This window comes from Myxocyprinus asiaticus, chromosome 6 (genome assembly GCF_019703515.2).
Source record: "Myxocyprinus asiaticus isolate MX2 ecotype Aquarium Trade chromosome 6, UBuf_Myxa_2, whole genome shotgun sequence".
Classification (NCBI taxonomy): Eukaryota; Metazoa; Chordata; class Actinopteri; order Cypriniformes; family Catostomidae; genus Myxocyprinus; species Myxocyprinus asiaticus.
Window position 1 is genome coordinate 48118719 of NC_059349.1, and position 17573 is coordinate 48136291.

The window sequence follows — 17573 nt, forward strand, 5'->3', positions numbered from 1 at the left end:
ACAGTATGCCTCATTCATCAAAAAATACAAAGCACGAGAACTCGTGGAGTTGGAAGGGAATATTAAAAGTGCCGAGGCAGAGCTGAAGCGCCGAATGTCATCTGATGGACACAGAGAATTGACCCGAATGAAATACAAATATAATACTATTTTGTCACGGAAGGTGGAGTTTTGGCAATTCAGGGCAAGACGGTCATATTTTGAGTCGGGGACAAAGCAGGAAGCTTTTGGCTAGATATATAAAGCAGAGAGTGTCTTTTTCAGCCATTCCCTCAGTGAAATCTGCTGGTGGTGAAATATTTACCTCAGCCATTGATTAATAATGCTTTTAAAGAATTCTATTTCTATAGTTCCACGTCTTCGTCTACTGATGAAGACATTAGAAACTTTTTTTTTTAGATTTTATGCTACAGAACTGACTCCACTTTTGTCAGAAGTTTATACAGAATCATTAAAGAATGGAAAGCTTCCGCCAACCATGACAAGCCCGGTTCAGTCTGATTCTTAAAAAGAACAAAGTGTAAGAATTACCGTCCAATTTCCCTGATCCAGCTAGACGTAAAAATATTGTCAAAAATTCTAGCTACCCGATTAAGTTATGACATCTCTTATACATTATATATCAGGTGGGGTTTATTCGGAGCCGCAGCTCTTCTGATAACATTAGGCGTTTCATCAATATTATGTGGTAAGTGGTGAATGATCAGACTCTGGCAGACCCTGTAGCTCAAGACTGGTTGCCTACTGAAGCTAAACAGGGCTGAGCCTGGTCAGTACCTGGATGGGAGACCTCCTGGGAAACTAAGATTGCCATTGGAAGAAGTATTAGGGAGTCCAGCAGGGGGTGCTCACCCTGTGGACTGTGTAGGTCCTAATGCCCCAGTATAGTGATGGGGACACTATACTGTAAAAAGGCACCGTCCTTCGGATGAGATGTTAAACCGAGGTCCTGACTGTCTGTGGTCATTAAAAATCCCAGGACACTTCTCGAAAAGAGTAGGGGGTGTAACTCCGGTGTCCTGGCCAAATCCCCCCCATTGGCCCTTATCAATCATTGCTTCCTAATAATCCCCATCCATTAATTGGCTCTATCACTCCACTCTCTCCTCCCCACCAATAGCTGGTGTGTGGTGAGCGTACTGGCACTCTATGGCTGCCGTTGCATCATCCAGGTCAATGCTGCACACTGGTGGTGGTTGAGGAGACTCCCCTGTTCACTTTGTAAAGCGCTTTGAGTGTAGTGTCAGAAAATCGCTATATAATGTAACGTTCATTCATTCATTCTGGTTACGGCCATCTCACTTGATGCCGAAAAGGCATTTGATATGGTAGAATGTGATTATAATTTTAAGATTTAGGAAATAACCGGGTTTGGGAATACTTTTATTGGATGGATTAAGTTACTTTATAGACACCCGGTAGCAGCGGTACAAACAAATGAATTCATTTCAGATTATTTTACTCTGGGTAGGGGCACCCAGCAGAGTTGCCCTCTTCCCCCATTATTGTTCTGTCTTGCCCTGGAACCATTAGCAGCTGCGATAAGAAGGGAAGATGATTTTTCAGGGGTGGTGGTGGGAGGTGTGGCACATAAGCTTTTGCTTTATGCAGATGATATTTTATTATTTGTCTCTGACCCCATTAGATCTATGCCTTGCCTCCACAGAACTATTAATTCCTTTTCTAAATTCTCAGGACACAGAGTCAGTTGGTCTAAATCCGAAGCTTTGGCTCTGACATCATACTGCCCAGCAACGGCTTTTCAGCCAGGCGCCTTCCAGTGGCCAAACAGGGCATTAAATATTTGGGCATTTTATTTCCAGCAAATTTGTCTGATTTAGTTAGTTAATTTTGACCCCTTAATAAAAAGGTTTTCGAGCGATGTGGGCAGGTAGGCTTCATTACATTTATCTATGATTGGGAAGGTTAATGTTATTAAAATGAATTGTATTCCAAAATTTAACTACCTGTTACAATCTCTCCCTGTAGATGTCCCCCTCTCTTATTTCAAGCAATTTGATAGCATAGCGAAGTCCTTCATTTGGAATGGTAAGCATCCTAGATTACATTTTAATAAGTTACATAGGCCAACTGACAAAGGTGGGCTAGGCCTACCCAAGATTTTGTTTTATTATTATGCATTCGGTCTCAGACATTTGGCTCATTGGTTGTTTCCACCTGAGAGAGTCCCTCCCTGGTTTTATATTGAACAGTAAGTTCTTGCCCCTATTTTGCCATTGTAAAGCCTTACTATCAAACTAATCAAGAGAAGTTACACCATTAGCTTGCATTTGCACAAGGTACGGACAAAAGTGTCCAGAGGGTTCAGCATATGGCTGAACCCTAAATTATGTATTAATAAGTCCCCTTTCTGCTGGTCAGAGTGGATTGTGAGGGGGGTTACTACACTCGGTGACCTATATGAGAGTGGAGTGTTGAGATCTTTTGAAAATTTGGTTCAACATTTTAGGATTCCCAGATCTCAGTTCTATAGGTATTTACAGCTGTGCCACCTGCTCTGTATTGTTTTTGGGAGTGGCACACACACCCCTAAAGCGGCAGACACTCTGGGAAAGCTGATTACTGCTTTTGGAAAAGGTCATGAGGCATCAGTGTATTACTCCCTGCTAATTCAGAGTCTGGGGGTCGGAGCTTTAACTTCTATCAAGAGATTACGGGAGAAAGATTTAAACTTGGTATTGGAGGAGGTAGTGTGGGCTAGGATTCTAAAACATGTCAAGTCTGCATCTAGAGATGCAAGGGTGCGCCTTATGCAATTCAAGATTTTACATAGATTCTATTGGACCCCTTCTAGATTGTATAGGTTGTATACAACCCATGTTTTATGGGGGTGTGTTAAGATCCAAGAATTTTGGTTGAAGGTTCAGAGTTGAATGTGTGATGATTTGGGAACTCAAATTTTACTTTGTGCCAGACTCTGTATTTTGGGTGATGGGGCAGTCATATATTTGGGGGATAAACACATAAACTGGGTTCTAACCAGTATCATGATTGGCAGACAAATTATTTTAAGGGGATGGAAGTTGGATGGAGCGCCCTTATTTCCGGAGTGGTGTGCGGAGATGGGGAGGGTGGCAGCTTTCGAGGAGGTAGCAAGTAAGAAGGCTGGGGTTTTGGGACTTATTTGTTAGGAAATGGGCAGTTATTTAGCATTTTTGGGGGACTCGGGGAGGGGATGTCGAGAGAGAGTTTAGTTTAATTATGCATGTTTATTATATATATATTTTTTGTTTGTTTTTTGTGTGTGTGTATTATGATATGTGACCACAGGGGTGTTCGTTGGGGGTCAGGGTGGGGTTGGTGATTGGGGAGGGATATTAGTGGGGGTTAAATGTTAATTCAATGTATATGGTCTTGCTGAACTGCGTGCTTCATCAGTAAATGAAATTATAGCAATTATAGTTATAGCGGACTGCTTTTCCAGAGGTAAAAAGTCATCAATAACATCTGGTTTTCCGCCAAAACGTCAAAATAAAAGCTCCATTTCACAACACAACTGAAATGGAAATAATGCGACAGAAATATATTACACTTCTGTTTAGTAAAATGTAATATTTAATGTAGTTGTAATAATGATAATATCAATAATATTTGCTTTATAGCTAAATCTGAAGCAAGAGTTTAATTTCTGCTTTCATTAACACTGTGACGCTCTACTGTGCATTACTATATTTGACAAAAAAAAAAAAAAAAAAAAAAAAACAACTCACATTTTGGCCTTTGGATTATGCTGTGAGGATCAGTATATAAGCTCTTCATATGATAAAAATAATGCAACAGTATGTTGATTAAAAATCTATAAATGAATTTGATTTAGGGCTGAAACGATTAGTCGACGTTACTGACAAAGTCGACAATAAAATTGTTGAATAGTCGTTTGATCTCATTTAACGTAACATGAGATCGCATTAAACTCTAATGATGACATGCGAGAGCAGCACTGCAGTTCACACCTGACTAAGGAGAGGAAGAATTACACAGCTCACAGTCCAGATGCACTCTAAACTTTCCAAACAGCTTCAGGTGATGTAGATCGCAAAGTATGAGGGAATTATAAAGCAAAAATACAAAATAAGTAAATACAGAAGCACTGTCTTTGTGGAATAAGCGGAGCCGGAGCTGCCGCTCTGCTGAAGCAAAACTTGCGTGTAGAGCTTCTTTAAAGGAAACACCCCGGCGTTACATCTTTAATACAGTTATATTTAATGCATTATAGCTTTATTAAAGTTCAAATAATACAGAAGCAGATCATGTAAATAAATACAAACTCTGAAACTGGCATTTCTCTGTGCGGTCAGCACCTCTTCTATGAGTTGCACGAATGTCCCGATCTAAGGGGGAGAGATTGAAACTGCACCTGGCTGATGCTCACTCTGTCGTGGGGACACTCATCCTGAGGGCGGGTGCTTAATGCAGCTATATTATAATGTGATGGCTCGCGACTTACTGAATCATAATATATGTGTCTGTGCATTTCTTATCGTGAAGAAAATTGGCAATACGCAGCTTTATTAGAGTTTATTTTTTTGTGAGTTAAAGATGGACTGAAGTGAACAAAAAGGTGAGAGAGGGTAGTTTTCACCCCATTTTACACTGCAACAAAATACGTTTTTGTTTTGGCTTGTTTTCCAATATAAATATCTAAAACTCCTTTAAAACAACGTACATTTTCTTTAGCAGCTATACTGCAGAAGAAAAAAGTTTTTATCTGAGAATGTTGAATATAAAAAATACAAATATTTTAAAATATCAAAAAATCCTTTATATAAAAAAAAATTAAAATAAGATGCATTCAGAATTGGAATGAGCTTTATTGCCAAGTATGATTACACATACAAGGAATTTGTCTTGGTGACAGAAGCTTCCAGTGCACAAACAATACAACAAGACAGAGATAATAATAATAAAAAAGAATACAAATAAAAAGTGAATAAAAAATATAAGTACATATAGAAATACACAATAAGACAAAAAAGAAAATATATACACTATATTGCCAAAAGTATTCGCTCACCCATCCAAATAATTGAATTCAGGTGTTCCAATCACTTCCATGGCCACAGGTGTATAAAATGAAGCACCTAGGCATGCAGACTGCTTCTACAAACATTTGTGAAAGAATGGGCCGCTCTCAGGAGCACAGTGAATTCCAGCGTGGTACTGTGATAGGATGCCACCTGTGCAACAAGTCCAGTCATGAAATTTCATCGCTACTAAATATTCCACAGTCAACTGTCAGTGGTATTATAACAAAGTGGAAGCGATTGGGAATGACAGCAACTCAGCCACGAAGTGGTAGGCCACGTAAAATGACAGAGCGGGGTCAGCGGATGCTGAGGCGCATAGTGCGCAGAGGTCGCCAACTTTCTGCAGAGTCAATCGCTACAGACCTCCAAAGTTCATGTGGCCTTCAGATTAGCTCAAGAACAGTGTGTAGAGAGCTTCATGGAATGGGTTTCCATGGCCGAGCAGCTGCATCCAAGCCATACATCTCCAAGTGCAATGCAAAGCGTCGGATGCAGTGGTGTAAAGCACGCCGCCACTGGACTCTAGAGCAGTGGAGACGCGTTCTCTGGAGTGACGAATCACGCTTCTCCATCTGGCAATCTAATGGACGAGTCTGGGTTTGGCGGTTAACAGGAGAACGGTACTTGTCTGACTGCATTGTGACAACTGTGAAGTTTGGTGGAGGAGGGATTATGGTGTGGGGTTGTTTTTCAGGAGCTGGGCTTGGCCCCTTAGTTCCAGTGAAAGGAACTCTGAATGCTTCAGCATACCAAGAGATTTTGGACAATTCCATGCTCCCAACTTTGTGGGAACAGTTTGGGGATGGCCCCTTCCTGTTCCAACATGACTGCACACCAGTGCACAAAGCAAGGTCCATAAAGACATGGATGAGCGAGTTTGGTGTGGAAGAACTTGACTGGCCTGCACAGAGTCCTGACCTCAACCCGATAGAGCACCTTTGGGATAAATTTGAGCGAAGACTGTGAGCCAGGCCTTCTCGTCCAACATCAGTGTCTGACCTCACAAATGCGCTTCTGGAAGAATGGTCAAAAATTCCCATAAACACACTCCTAAACCTTGTGGAAAGCCTTCCCATAATAGTTGAAGCTGTTATAGCTGCAAAGGGTGGGCCGACATCATATTAAACCCTATGGATTAAGAATGGGATGTCACTTAAGTTCATATGCGTCTAAAGGCAGGTGAGCGAATACTTTTGGCAATATAGTGTATCTATGTACAAATACAAATCTGTTATATACAGATGCGAGAGAATGTATTGCAGAAGAGGTATGGTATGTTGGATAGATATAAACAGACTAAGCTGTGTATTGCATATAATTATTGCTCAATAGGGCAGTTTTAACTGTTCATGGTATGGATAGCCTGAGGGAAAAAAACTTTTCCTGTGCCTGATGGTTCTGGTGCTCAGTGCTTTGTCACGCCTGCCAGAAGGCAACAGTTTAAAAAGGTAGTGGGCAGGGTGAGGAGGTCCAGGGTGATTTTTCTAGTCCTTTTCCTCACTCTGGAAGTGTACAGTTCTTGAAGGGAGGGCAGAGGGCAACCAATAATCCACTCAGCAGTCCGAACTATCCTTTGTAGTCTTCTGATGTCCGATTTTGTAGCTAAACCAAACCAGACAGTTATTGAAGTGCAGAGGACAGACTCAATGACTGCTGAGTAGAACTGTATCAGCAGTGCCTGTGGCGAGTTGAACGTCCTCAGCTGGCGAAGGAAGTACAGCCTCTGCTTGGCAGTGCAGTCATTGGTATACAGGAAGAAGAGTGTTGGGGAGAACACACATCCCTGGGGGGGCACCAGTGCTGATTGTACATGTGCTGGAAGTGAATATGGTGTGGTGGCTCAGCGGTTACGGCTCTGGGTTACTGATCAGAAGGTCGGGGGTTCAAGCCCCAGCACCACCAAGATGCCACTGTTGGGCCCCTGAGCAAGGCCATACAACCTTACAAACCATGTTTGTAACAGACCCTATCTGCTTACAGACCCTATCTGCTCCAGGGGCACCGTATCATGGCTGACCCTGCACTCTGACCCCAGCTTAGCTGGGATATGTGAAAAAAAAGAATTTCACTGTATATGTGCAAATGTATAATGTGTGATAAATAAAGAAAATTATTATTATTAAATTATGATTATTATTATCCCCTGTCTCACTAGTTGCTGCCTGTCTGTCAGAAAGCTGGTGATCACCTGACAGATAGTTGTGGGAACAGAGAGTTGGTGTAATTTAGTCCGGAGAATAGCTGGAATGATGGTGTTGAAAACTGAACTGAAGTCCACAAAAACAATCCTTGCCCCTGGTCTGTCCAGATGTTGCAGGATATGATGCAATCCCATGTTAACTGCATCATCCACAGACCTGTTTGCTCGATGAGCAAATTGAAGGGGATCTAGAAAGGGTCCAGTGATGTCCTTCAGGTGGGTCAACACCAGTCTCTTAAGTGACTTCATGACCACAGACTTCAGAGCGACGAGTCTGTAGTCATTAAGTCCTGTGATTTTGGGTTTCTTTGGGACAGGAATGATGGTGGAGTGTTTGAAGCAGCAGGGAAGTTCACACCGCTCCAGTGATCTGTTGAAGATCTGTGTGAAGATGGGTGCCAGATGGTCAGCACAGGATTTTAGACAAGTGGGTGAAACATTGTCTTGGCCCTGTGCTTTCTTTGTCTTTTGTTTCCGGAAGACACGGCATACCTCCTCTTCACAGATCTTAAGTGCAGACTGAGTAACAGGAAGTGGAGGAGGGGGTTGCAGGACATGTTGGTGTTTGTGTGAAGTAAATGTCAGAACGGGTGTGAGGTGTGAGACTAGGCCTTTCAAATCTACAGTAAAACACATTTAAGTCATCAGACGGTTGTGGGTTCCCTTCAGTGTTGGGGGATGGTGTCTTGAAGTTAGTAAAGTCTTTCAGGCCTCTCCACACTGATGCAGGTTCGTTAGCTGAAAAAAACTTTTCAGAATAGCTTGTTTTAGCCACTCTGATTTCCTTATTCAGTGTGTTCCTGGCCTGACTGTACATGATTTTATCCACACTTCTGTAAGCATCCTCTTTGGCCTGACAAAGCTGCCTGAATTTTGCTGTAAACCATGGTTTGACATTGTTGTATGTTAAATAAGTCCTAGTAGGAATGCACATGTCCTCACAGAAACTGATATATGATGTCACAGTATCTGTGAGCTCGTCCAGATTGGTGTCTGCAACCTCAAATACACTCCAATCAGTGCAGTCAAAGCAGGCTTGTTGTTCCAGCTCTGTTTCATTGGTCCATCTCTTTACAGTCTTTACTACTGGTTTAGCTGATTTTAGTTTCTGCCTGTAGATCAGAAGATGAACCAGACAGTGATCAGAGAGTCCCAAAGCTGCTCTAGGTACAGAGCGATATGCATCCTTTATTGTTGTGTAGCAATGATCCAGTATATTTCTGTCTCTGGTGGGGCATGTAATGTGCTGTCTGTATTTTGGCAGTTCACAGGTGAGGTTGGCTCTGTTAAAATCACTGAGAATAATGTTTGTTGTTCAGTGTCTGTGATCTGATCAGCCAGCTGTTGCAGCGCTGCATTAATGCACGCATGTGGCGGGATATAAACACTTACCAGAATAAACGAGGAAAACTCCCGAGGCAAGCAGAAAGGCTTACAACTGATAAAGAGTGCTTCCAAATTAGGACAGCACATCATCTTTAACGCTGTTACATCTGTAGACCAACTTTCATTGATGTAAAAGCATGTTCCACCACATCTTGTTTTCCCAGTTAACTCCGCAATGCGATCCGCTCTGAACAGCTGAAAGCCCGGCAGATGTAACATGCTGTCCGGAATGGCTTCACTCAGCAGAGTTTGAAAAGTCCTTGTTTGTACAGGTGAGGAGATGTATTTCATCCGTTTTGTTAGGAAGAGAGCAGAGATTTGCTAGATAAATACTCGGCAGCGCTGTTCGAAAGCCACATTGTCGGAGCTTGACCAGCGCACCAGCTCGCTTCCCTCGCCTGTGTCTCATAGCGTGCTTAAACAACAGAGCTGCGCCTCCGACTAAAATGTCCAGCAAAACGTCTGAATAGTCCAAAACAGGGAAAATATTGTCTGGTATGTGCTGCCGAATGTTCATCCCTGGTAAAACTGATTGGAAAAAAATTACTAAACACAGGACAAACAAAAACAACAAAAGAATTGGAGAGCTCCACACCGAGGCTGCCATCCGCGGGGCCATCTTTTATCCTTATATTCACCTGAGAAGCAGCATATAAGATATTTAGACTTGCTTTTAGAGAATAGATCTTGAATATAAGTATATTTTGTCTTTACTGCAATTGCAGAAGTATAACCAAGTGAAAAAATACACTGGTTTACAAAATACACTTATATTTAAGATACATTCTCTTAAAGCAAGTCTAAATATCTTATGTTGCTTCTCAAGTAAATGTACCTTGTTTTAAGGATTTTTAGACAATTTTAAATGGAAAACAAGACAACAACAAATGATAACAGTAGGATTTTTTGCAGTGACTTTCTTTACTGAATTAAACTTAATAAAAAGTATTTTTTTTCCTTTAATTCAGTGAATGTCATTTAGAGGTATTTTTAAAAGATGATTTTGTCCTCTTTATTGGTAGTAAGCACGTTTAATACAACCTATTAAGTCGTGGCACAAGCTGAATAATCTTTTTAAGTGCTAATGATTAATCGGTGCAATAATCGCAGAATAGTCGAATAATCGTTCTAATAATCGTTAGATTAATAGATTATCAAAATAATCATTAGTTTCAGCCCTAATTTGATTAAACAGTTTTTTAATGATAAAATGTAATTAAACTTTAAAACTCGGTGTTCAGAGAAAATAAAACAGAAAACACAGAATTTGGGAAAAAATTAAATGGAATTTGGAAAACAAAAAAAAAACGGATTTCATAGGGCCTATTAACTGTGCCCTCTTTTTTGCATTTTTGCAATTTATGGCAACAGATTTGTAGATTGTTTTTTTAAAACATAAAAGTGCCTGCTGATTTAACACAACCTCTCAATAGTAATTTATTTAACGACTTACCTTCATTTGCATGAAGATAACCCTTGAAAAATATTTGAGCCAATGTTGAGTTTAGATTTAACTGTTGATGGACGATGTGGTTAACGTCTCCAAACTTAAATGCAGGCAAAATTTTTAAGGACTGTGAACACACATATACCTTGGCAGCAGCCATAGTTGCGTTTACCCAACTATGATGTCTTCCACTTTGCGAACATGGATGTGTTAAAAGGGTCCATCGCTTGTCATAAACATCTGGTATTCAATGATTGTGAAATGCTCTGAAGCAACTGGAAACACTAAATCTTGAGATATTGACATTTTTATGACATTAAGGTATAAATCTGATTTGAAACAATATGTATTGTGAAAAGTGCTATACAAATAAAGAATTGGCTTAAGACTACTTGAGATTACAGCAATTGCTTAACACCATTGCATGCTGTGGATTGGTCTTATTTTTAATACCTCTCCTCCCAACTCTGGGAGCGATGCATCTCTCTCACACCACGGCCAAAACCTCCTTCCACATCTTCAAAACTTCTTTGGTAAAACCCTCCATCTCCTCTTCCCCTCCCTGTCAAAAAAACATGCATGAACACATGGACAGGTCAGAAGTCTTACCTTTGTAATCCAACACAGCGTATGAGAAAAAATGTATACACTAGCGGCCAAAAGTTTGGAATAATGTACAGATTTTGCTCTTATGCAAAGAAATTGGTACTTTTATTCACCAAAGTGGCATTCAACTGATCACAATGTATAGTCAGGACATTAATAACGTGAAAAATTACTATTTCAATTTGAAAAAAATAAAACTACTTAAACTACGTCAAAGAGTTCTCATCAAAAAATCCTCCACGTGCAGCAATGACAGCTTTGCAGATCCTTGGCATTCTAGCTGTCAGTTTGTCCAGATACTCAGGTGACATTTCACCCCACGCTTCCTGTAACAGTTGCCATAGATGTGGCTGTCTTGTCGAGCACTTTTCACGCACCTTACTGTCTAGCTGATCCCACAAAAGTTCAATGAGGTTAAGATCCATAACACTCTTATCTGTTGTCCAATGTCTGTTTCTTTGCCCACTCTAACCTTTTCTTTTTGTTTTTCTGTTTCAAAAGTGGCTTTTTCTTTGCAATTCTTCCCATAAGGTCTGCACCCCTGAGTCTTCTCTTTACTGTTGTAAATGAAATTGGTGTTGAGTGGGTAGAATTCAAAGAAGCTGTCAGCTGAGGACATGTGAGGAGTCTATTTCTCAAACTAGAGACTCTGATGTACTTATCCTCTTGTTTAGTTGTACATCTGGCCTTCCACATTTCTTTCTGTCCTTGTTAGAGCCAGTTGTCCTTTGTCTTTGAAGACTGTAGTGTACATCTTTGTATGAAATCTTCAGTTTTTTGGCAGTTTCAAGCATTGAATAGCCTTTATTCCTCAAAACAATGATTGACTGATGAGTTTCAAGAGAAAGCTGTTTCTTTTTTGCCATTTTATACCTAATATTGACCTTAAGACATGCCAGTCTTTTGCATACTGTGGCAGCTCAAAAACAAACACAAAGACAATGTTAAGCTTCATTTAATGAACTAAATAACTTTCAGCAGTGTTTCATAAAATGGCAAGTGATTTTCTAGTTCCAAATTAGCAATTTAACATGATTACTCAAGGATAAAGTGTTGGAGTGATGGCTGCTGGAAATGGGGCCTGTCTAGATTTGATCAAAAATTTCAATTTCACTTTTTTCAAATAGTGATGGTGCTGTTTTTTTTTTTTTTTTACGTAAGTAATTTCCTGACTATACTTTGTGATCAGTTGAATGCCACTTTGGTGAATTAAAGTACCAATTTCCTTCCAGCAAAATCTGTACATTATTCCAAACTTTTGGCCACCAGTGTACATCTGAGACAAAAACGCAGAAAGGAAATATGCTCTCAAAGGCCAAATAAGCCTGCACTCTACTCCACTTTAACAAAAAGTGCAGTGTTTCCGCTGTCATAAACTCATTTCGCTTCTACTTCTTTTGGACTCTAAAAAAGGAAAGCTTGTGGTTGTAAAGTAGTTCACCTCGTCCCCGTGAGGAACTTCGGCCTCTGGGTGCCCCTGCCACCGTCCCCCCTCCCCTTCCTGCCAAACGGAGAACTGCTGCACTGTTTACAGACATGGAGAAATTTCTCTGTGGAGACAGACACATATGCACGGAAATGTAAGGGTCATTCCATGCATAGATATGGTTGCGTGGCAGCAAGACTGAAAACGGGCATACATTCCTTTGCTGTTTCAACCACAACATGTGCCAAAACAACAATATGACTTCATGTGCAAAGAAGAAGTCTCACTACTTGAGTATGTACGCACAGTTGTTCATTGAAGAATCACCAATTTCAGTTTCATAGAGAACAGTGATATTTTGTAGAAAGCATCTCTTTGACATTTCTGATTCTTATCTGAATAAACTGGTTGAATTCTCACCTGTTCCTCCTCTGTAAATGGGACTAATGCCAATGGTGGCAGGGGCTCCTCTTGTAAAATAGGTAGAAATTCCTTATCGTGAAGATCTACTGGAATCTAAAAAAATAAATTAAAAAAATTATACTCAAGTATTCAAACAACACAGCATGCCAAAAATAATTATATCAATTGAAATAATAAAGGAAGACTTTACTGAAACATTCAATCCATTTTGTGAACTTGGTTGATTCACTGAAAAGAACCAACTCAAAAGAATGATTTGCTCACAAATCAGACATCATTGTGAATAAGTTTTCATTTACACAAGAGCAATATCTAGTGTTGAAATATTTTAGAACAGAGCATAACTAGGAAAAAAAAAAATACATTCAATAGAGAAATTTCCATGCATTTTCCATGCTGGCAAAGACAAATCCAGGTTTTCCAAGACCTTGGGAATCCTGTGCAAAGCATGAAAATCCAGTGGTGAATCTTGACTGGAATTACATCAGCCCAAGACTAATGCTTAATGTGTGAACATCAAAATTTTGAAAAGGTGTCCTCACCACGTTATCCTTTACATAAAGTGCTAGCATCTCTTCTCGCCCGTAGCGGTAGTCTGCGAGTTTATACTTTGGCAGTGCAGGTGAAAGCGGAGGGGAGGCCACGCTGCTGCTGCTACCCACTCCACCAGACAGGGCACGGAGCCTGGGACACAGTAAATACAAACAGGACATGAGATTTACATTGTTTGTCTGTGATAAACATTGAAATGTTTATGATTGTTTATAAGGTCCCTATTGTCAGGTAAAAATAAAAAACAGACTTAATAGACGAGTTTAATCTCCCTTAGCAACCTTTAAGGAAATATTAAAGGAACACCACAGAAAATAATTTCAAATCATCCCTTTGTATGAAAAAAAAAAATCACTTAAGATAACAATTCAGCAGGTAAGTGGGGAGGAGTGTTATGTGAAGTTTTTTGTTAAAGCACTTACATGAACTCTTCAGTAAAAAAAAGGTTATTTGAATTTGAAAGGTAAAGCAAAAGTAGGCTAAAAAACATTTTTTTAAGCTGGTCATTAGATTATTATCAAAAATTGTATGGCTTTCTTTTGTGGAATACAAAAAAATATGTTAAGTAAATGACAGACCACAGACTCAGCAACCAATCACTTTAATTGCATGAAAAAAAAGGGCAATGAAGTCAATGGTGACTGAGGCAGTCATTCTGCCTAACATCTCTTTTTTTGGGGGGGATTTTTTCCTCTTTTTCTCCCAATTTGGAATGCCCAATTCTCTAAGTCCTAAGGTCTAAGTCCTCATGGTCGCATAGTGATTCGCCTCAGTCCAGGTGGCGGAGGACGAATCCCAGTTGCCTCCGCGTCTGAGACAGTCAACCCGCGCATCTTATCACGTGGCTTGTTGAGCGTGTTGCCACGGAGACATAGCGCGTGTGGAGGCTTCACGCCATCCACCGCGGCAACCACACTCAATTCACCATGCGCCCCACCGAGAACAAACCACATTATAGCGACCACGAGGAGGTTATCCCATGTGACTCTACCCTCCCTAGCAACCGGGCCAATTTGGTTGCTTAGGAGACCTGGCTGGAGTCACTCAGCACGCCCTGGGATTCGAACTAGCGAACTCCAGGGGTGGTAGCCAGCGTATTTTACCACTGAGCTACCCAGGCCCCCTGCCTAACATCTCTTTTTGTGTTTGACACAAAGTCAGTCATCTGGCTTAAGAATTGGAACAACATGAGGGTGAGTAAATGATTCCATTTTGGTGAACTATCCCTTAAAATCACGTAATGTGTTAAGTGTTTCAAAACAGTGTGACAGTTCAATGTTTTTAAATGCTTTTTTAGGTCAGGGCTCCAGACTAAAAAAATGACTTCCTAAACTGAAACATTAAGGAGCCAAATGGCTGCTTTTAGTCGCCAAATCACAGAATTGCTCGATTTAGATTGCTGTTTAGAAACAAGATAGACAGCCAAAGACAGCTGATAACCCATTAATCAGAGGTTTAATATACAGTATGTATAGTTGAGAAGATAAGTTTGCATTCCCTTTTGTCTCATAAATGTTCACACCCCTTTCATAATTTATACAAATATAACAGATAAAATATTCTATTATTTAATACTGCTCTTCATAATCTACATTACAGATATTTACATAAAGTATAATGTGCATATAGTAGCGTTATCTTCTTGAGCATCAATGAATGTTTGCACCTTGTGTAATAGTTGTGTACATGTCCCTCAATTGTTCTAAGTGTCAAAAGCTTGATTTCAGTCACAACATTAAAACCACCTGCCTAATATTGTGTCGGTCCCCCTTGTGCCGCCAAAACAGTGCAAACCCGCATCTCAGAATAGCATTCTAAGATGCTATTCTTCTCACCACAATTGTACAGAGCTGTTATCTGAGTTACCGCAGACTTTGTCAGTTTAACCATAAATTAAACTCTAGAGACTGTTGGGCGTGAAAATCCCAGGAGATCAACAGTAACAGAAATACTCAAACCAGCCCATCTGGCACCAACAATCATGCCAAGGTCCACCGAGATCACATTTTTTCCCCATTCTGATGGTTGATGTGAACATTACCTGAAGCTCCTGACCCGTATCTGCATGATTTGATGCACTGCTGGCACACGATTGGCTGATTAGATAATCGCATGGATGATTGTTGGTGCCAGATGGGCTGGTTTGAGTATTTCTGTAACTGTTGATCTCCTGGGATTTTCATACCCAACAGTCTCTAGAATTTACTCAGAATGGTGCCAAAAACAAAAACATCCAGTGAGCGGCAGTTCTGCGGATGGAAACGCCTTGTTGATGAGAAAGGTCAACAGAGAATGGCCAGACTGGTTCGAACTGACAAAGTCTACGGTAACTCAGATAACCGCTCTGTACAATGAGAAGAACAGCATCTTAGAATGCTATTCTGAGATGCGGGCTGGAGCTGATTTAGCGGCACAAGGGGGACCTACACAATATTAGGAAGGTGGTTTTAATGTTGTGGCTGATCGGTGTGTGTATGTAATATTATATATATATATATATATATATATATATATATATATATTTTTTTTTTTTTTTTTATTTTTTTTTTTTTTACATTTTTTTCAAATATTGCCTTAGACTTTCTTTACCGGATGGCCCAGAGTGCAAATTGCACGAAATCCCAGATGCAGTTTATTGTGCTACTCCAATCCTAATCAATAATTACCAGAAGAAACAAAAGTGGTACACAATACAGGACTTTTAATTATAAAGAAGCTCCAAATACTAATGGGACTCTTCTTTTGAAATGTCTGCACCCCCAGTTGTGAGCTCACTGATGGCTGATTCGCTGAGAAAGTGACTCTTATTCAAACTGCTAACCTGAGCTTCTGAGTTCAAATTCTCAGTTTTTTGGGTGATTCATGAAAAAGATCTGGTTCAAAAGAGTAATTTGTTCATGACTTTCTCGTGCAGGGTTTGTTGTTGCATGTGGTGCAGCAAGCACATCACAATAGAGCAGGTGAAAAGCGGCACGAGACACACTGGTGCACGCTCAAAAGATGTAATCAATAACTCACAAGATGATATCTGACAAAACTGCATATGAACACGCACAACCCGACTGTCGCCAATGGCGACTAGATTTTAAATGATTGTCGCGATCAAATTCTTTTTGGTCGCATTTGTGACCATTTTAGTCGCAGTCTGGAGCCCTGGTGGTGCTGCCCACTTTCCTGATAGGCTTAGATTTTAAGTGCATTTGCCATTAACACATTTGCTGCTTTATTTTTACAGTCTCTGAGGCAAGAGGAAAAGCATTTTCTGTGGTCATCAGTAGGATCTTAAGTTATGTTTAGTTGTTTTTAACCCGTAATACCTCTATCTCTACAGAAGGAAAAGCTCTCAGCAGCAATACTGAATGAGGACGTGCACATCACTAGCTTGAACATTTAGGTCTCTGGCATAACATTTAGGCCTAATAAAAAATATATATATTAAAATAATAAAAAATAAAATAAAAAAATCACAAAGCAGCATCAAACCCTGATGCTTCAACAATAACACTCACCATTCAGGTCCAAAGTTAAGTGTCTGGGTTTCTGCCATTTTCCTTTCAAGTCTGAAAAAAAAAAAAAAAAAAAAATGTACAATGATATAATCAATATAATGCAGAAATAAAATACATTTTGATGAGTCAAAACACCAAATGCATCATACAAGACAAATGTAAAAATGAAAACAGTGTTGCATGCACTGTTTAAGCTACTTGTACTAATGTTAGTGATAGGGATGGGTATTGATACAGATTTCCTGAATCGATTCAGATTCACTAGCTCTCGATTCTATATCGATTCATATGGGTACATTTCTGTTACAATGTCCATATTGCTTACATATAAAATACATTCTCTCTCAGCTAATGCTCTTAATTTTAAGGAACCTTCTAGGCAACTCTTCTAGGTACAACTTGAAAATATTAATTTTAAAAATTATATTTTATCATTAGTTTTTCATCAAATTGGTCACATTTTAGATTTTGAAACATTTTCAAATTCAGTCTATTCCATAAATTCATGTCTTCAAATTGCATATATTATGTTGCATATATATTTGTTACATTTTTATTGTTTAAATGCATAATTTGTACTATATAAAAGCAGCTTGGATGCAGCATAATTTAAAGGAATAGCCTAGTTCACCCAAAAATGAAATTCTCATTCACTTACCCTGGTGCCATCCCAGATGTGTATGACTGTCTTTCTTCAGCAGAACACAAATGAAGATTTTTAGAAGACAGAGCTCTGTCAGGTCTTTATAATAGAAGTACATGGATGGCAGCACTTTGACGGTCCAAAATCATATATAGGCAGCAATAAAGTAATCCACACGACTCCAGTCGACCAATGAATGTCTTCTGAAGCAAATCGATACGTTTGTGTAAAAAATAAACATAAATAAATCGATAATTAAAACATTAACTTTTAAAAAGCGCTTCCTGCCAGCAGCTGACTCGAAGCATGACGTAAGTGTATCGGCGAGTTCAC

General features: G+C 39.7%; 1 protein-coding gene across 11 annotated transcripts in view; it reads right to left on the reverse strand.

Moving 5' to 3' along the window:
* LOC127442060 (GRB10-interacting GYF protein 2-like) overlaps positions 1 to 17573 on the reverse strand; it is a 62053-nt gene that overhangs the window by 40344 nt on the left and 4136 nt on the right. For all 11 annotated transcript variants that reach the window (XR_007897431.1, XM_051699760.1, XM_051699753.1 and 8 more), the window contains exons 2-6: positions 16598 to 16648; positions 13079 to 13220; positions 12534 to 12629; positions 12129 to 12237; positions 10535 to 10643 (exon numbers count right to left, since the gene is read on the reverse strand). Coding sequence is in view for 10 of the 11 variants with exons in the window: in XM_051699760.1 (XP_051555720.1) it covers positions 10535 to 10643; positions 12129 to 12237; positions 12534 to 12629; positions 13079 to 13220; positions 16598 to 16635 (494 nt within the window). In the remaining variant the exon portion in view is untranslated. The remainder of the gene's footprint in view (positions 1 to 10534; positions 10644 to 12128; positions 12238 to 12533; positions 12630 to 13078; positions 13221 to 16597; positions 16649 to 17573) is intronic.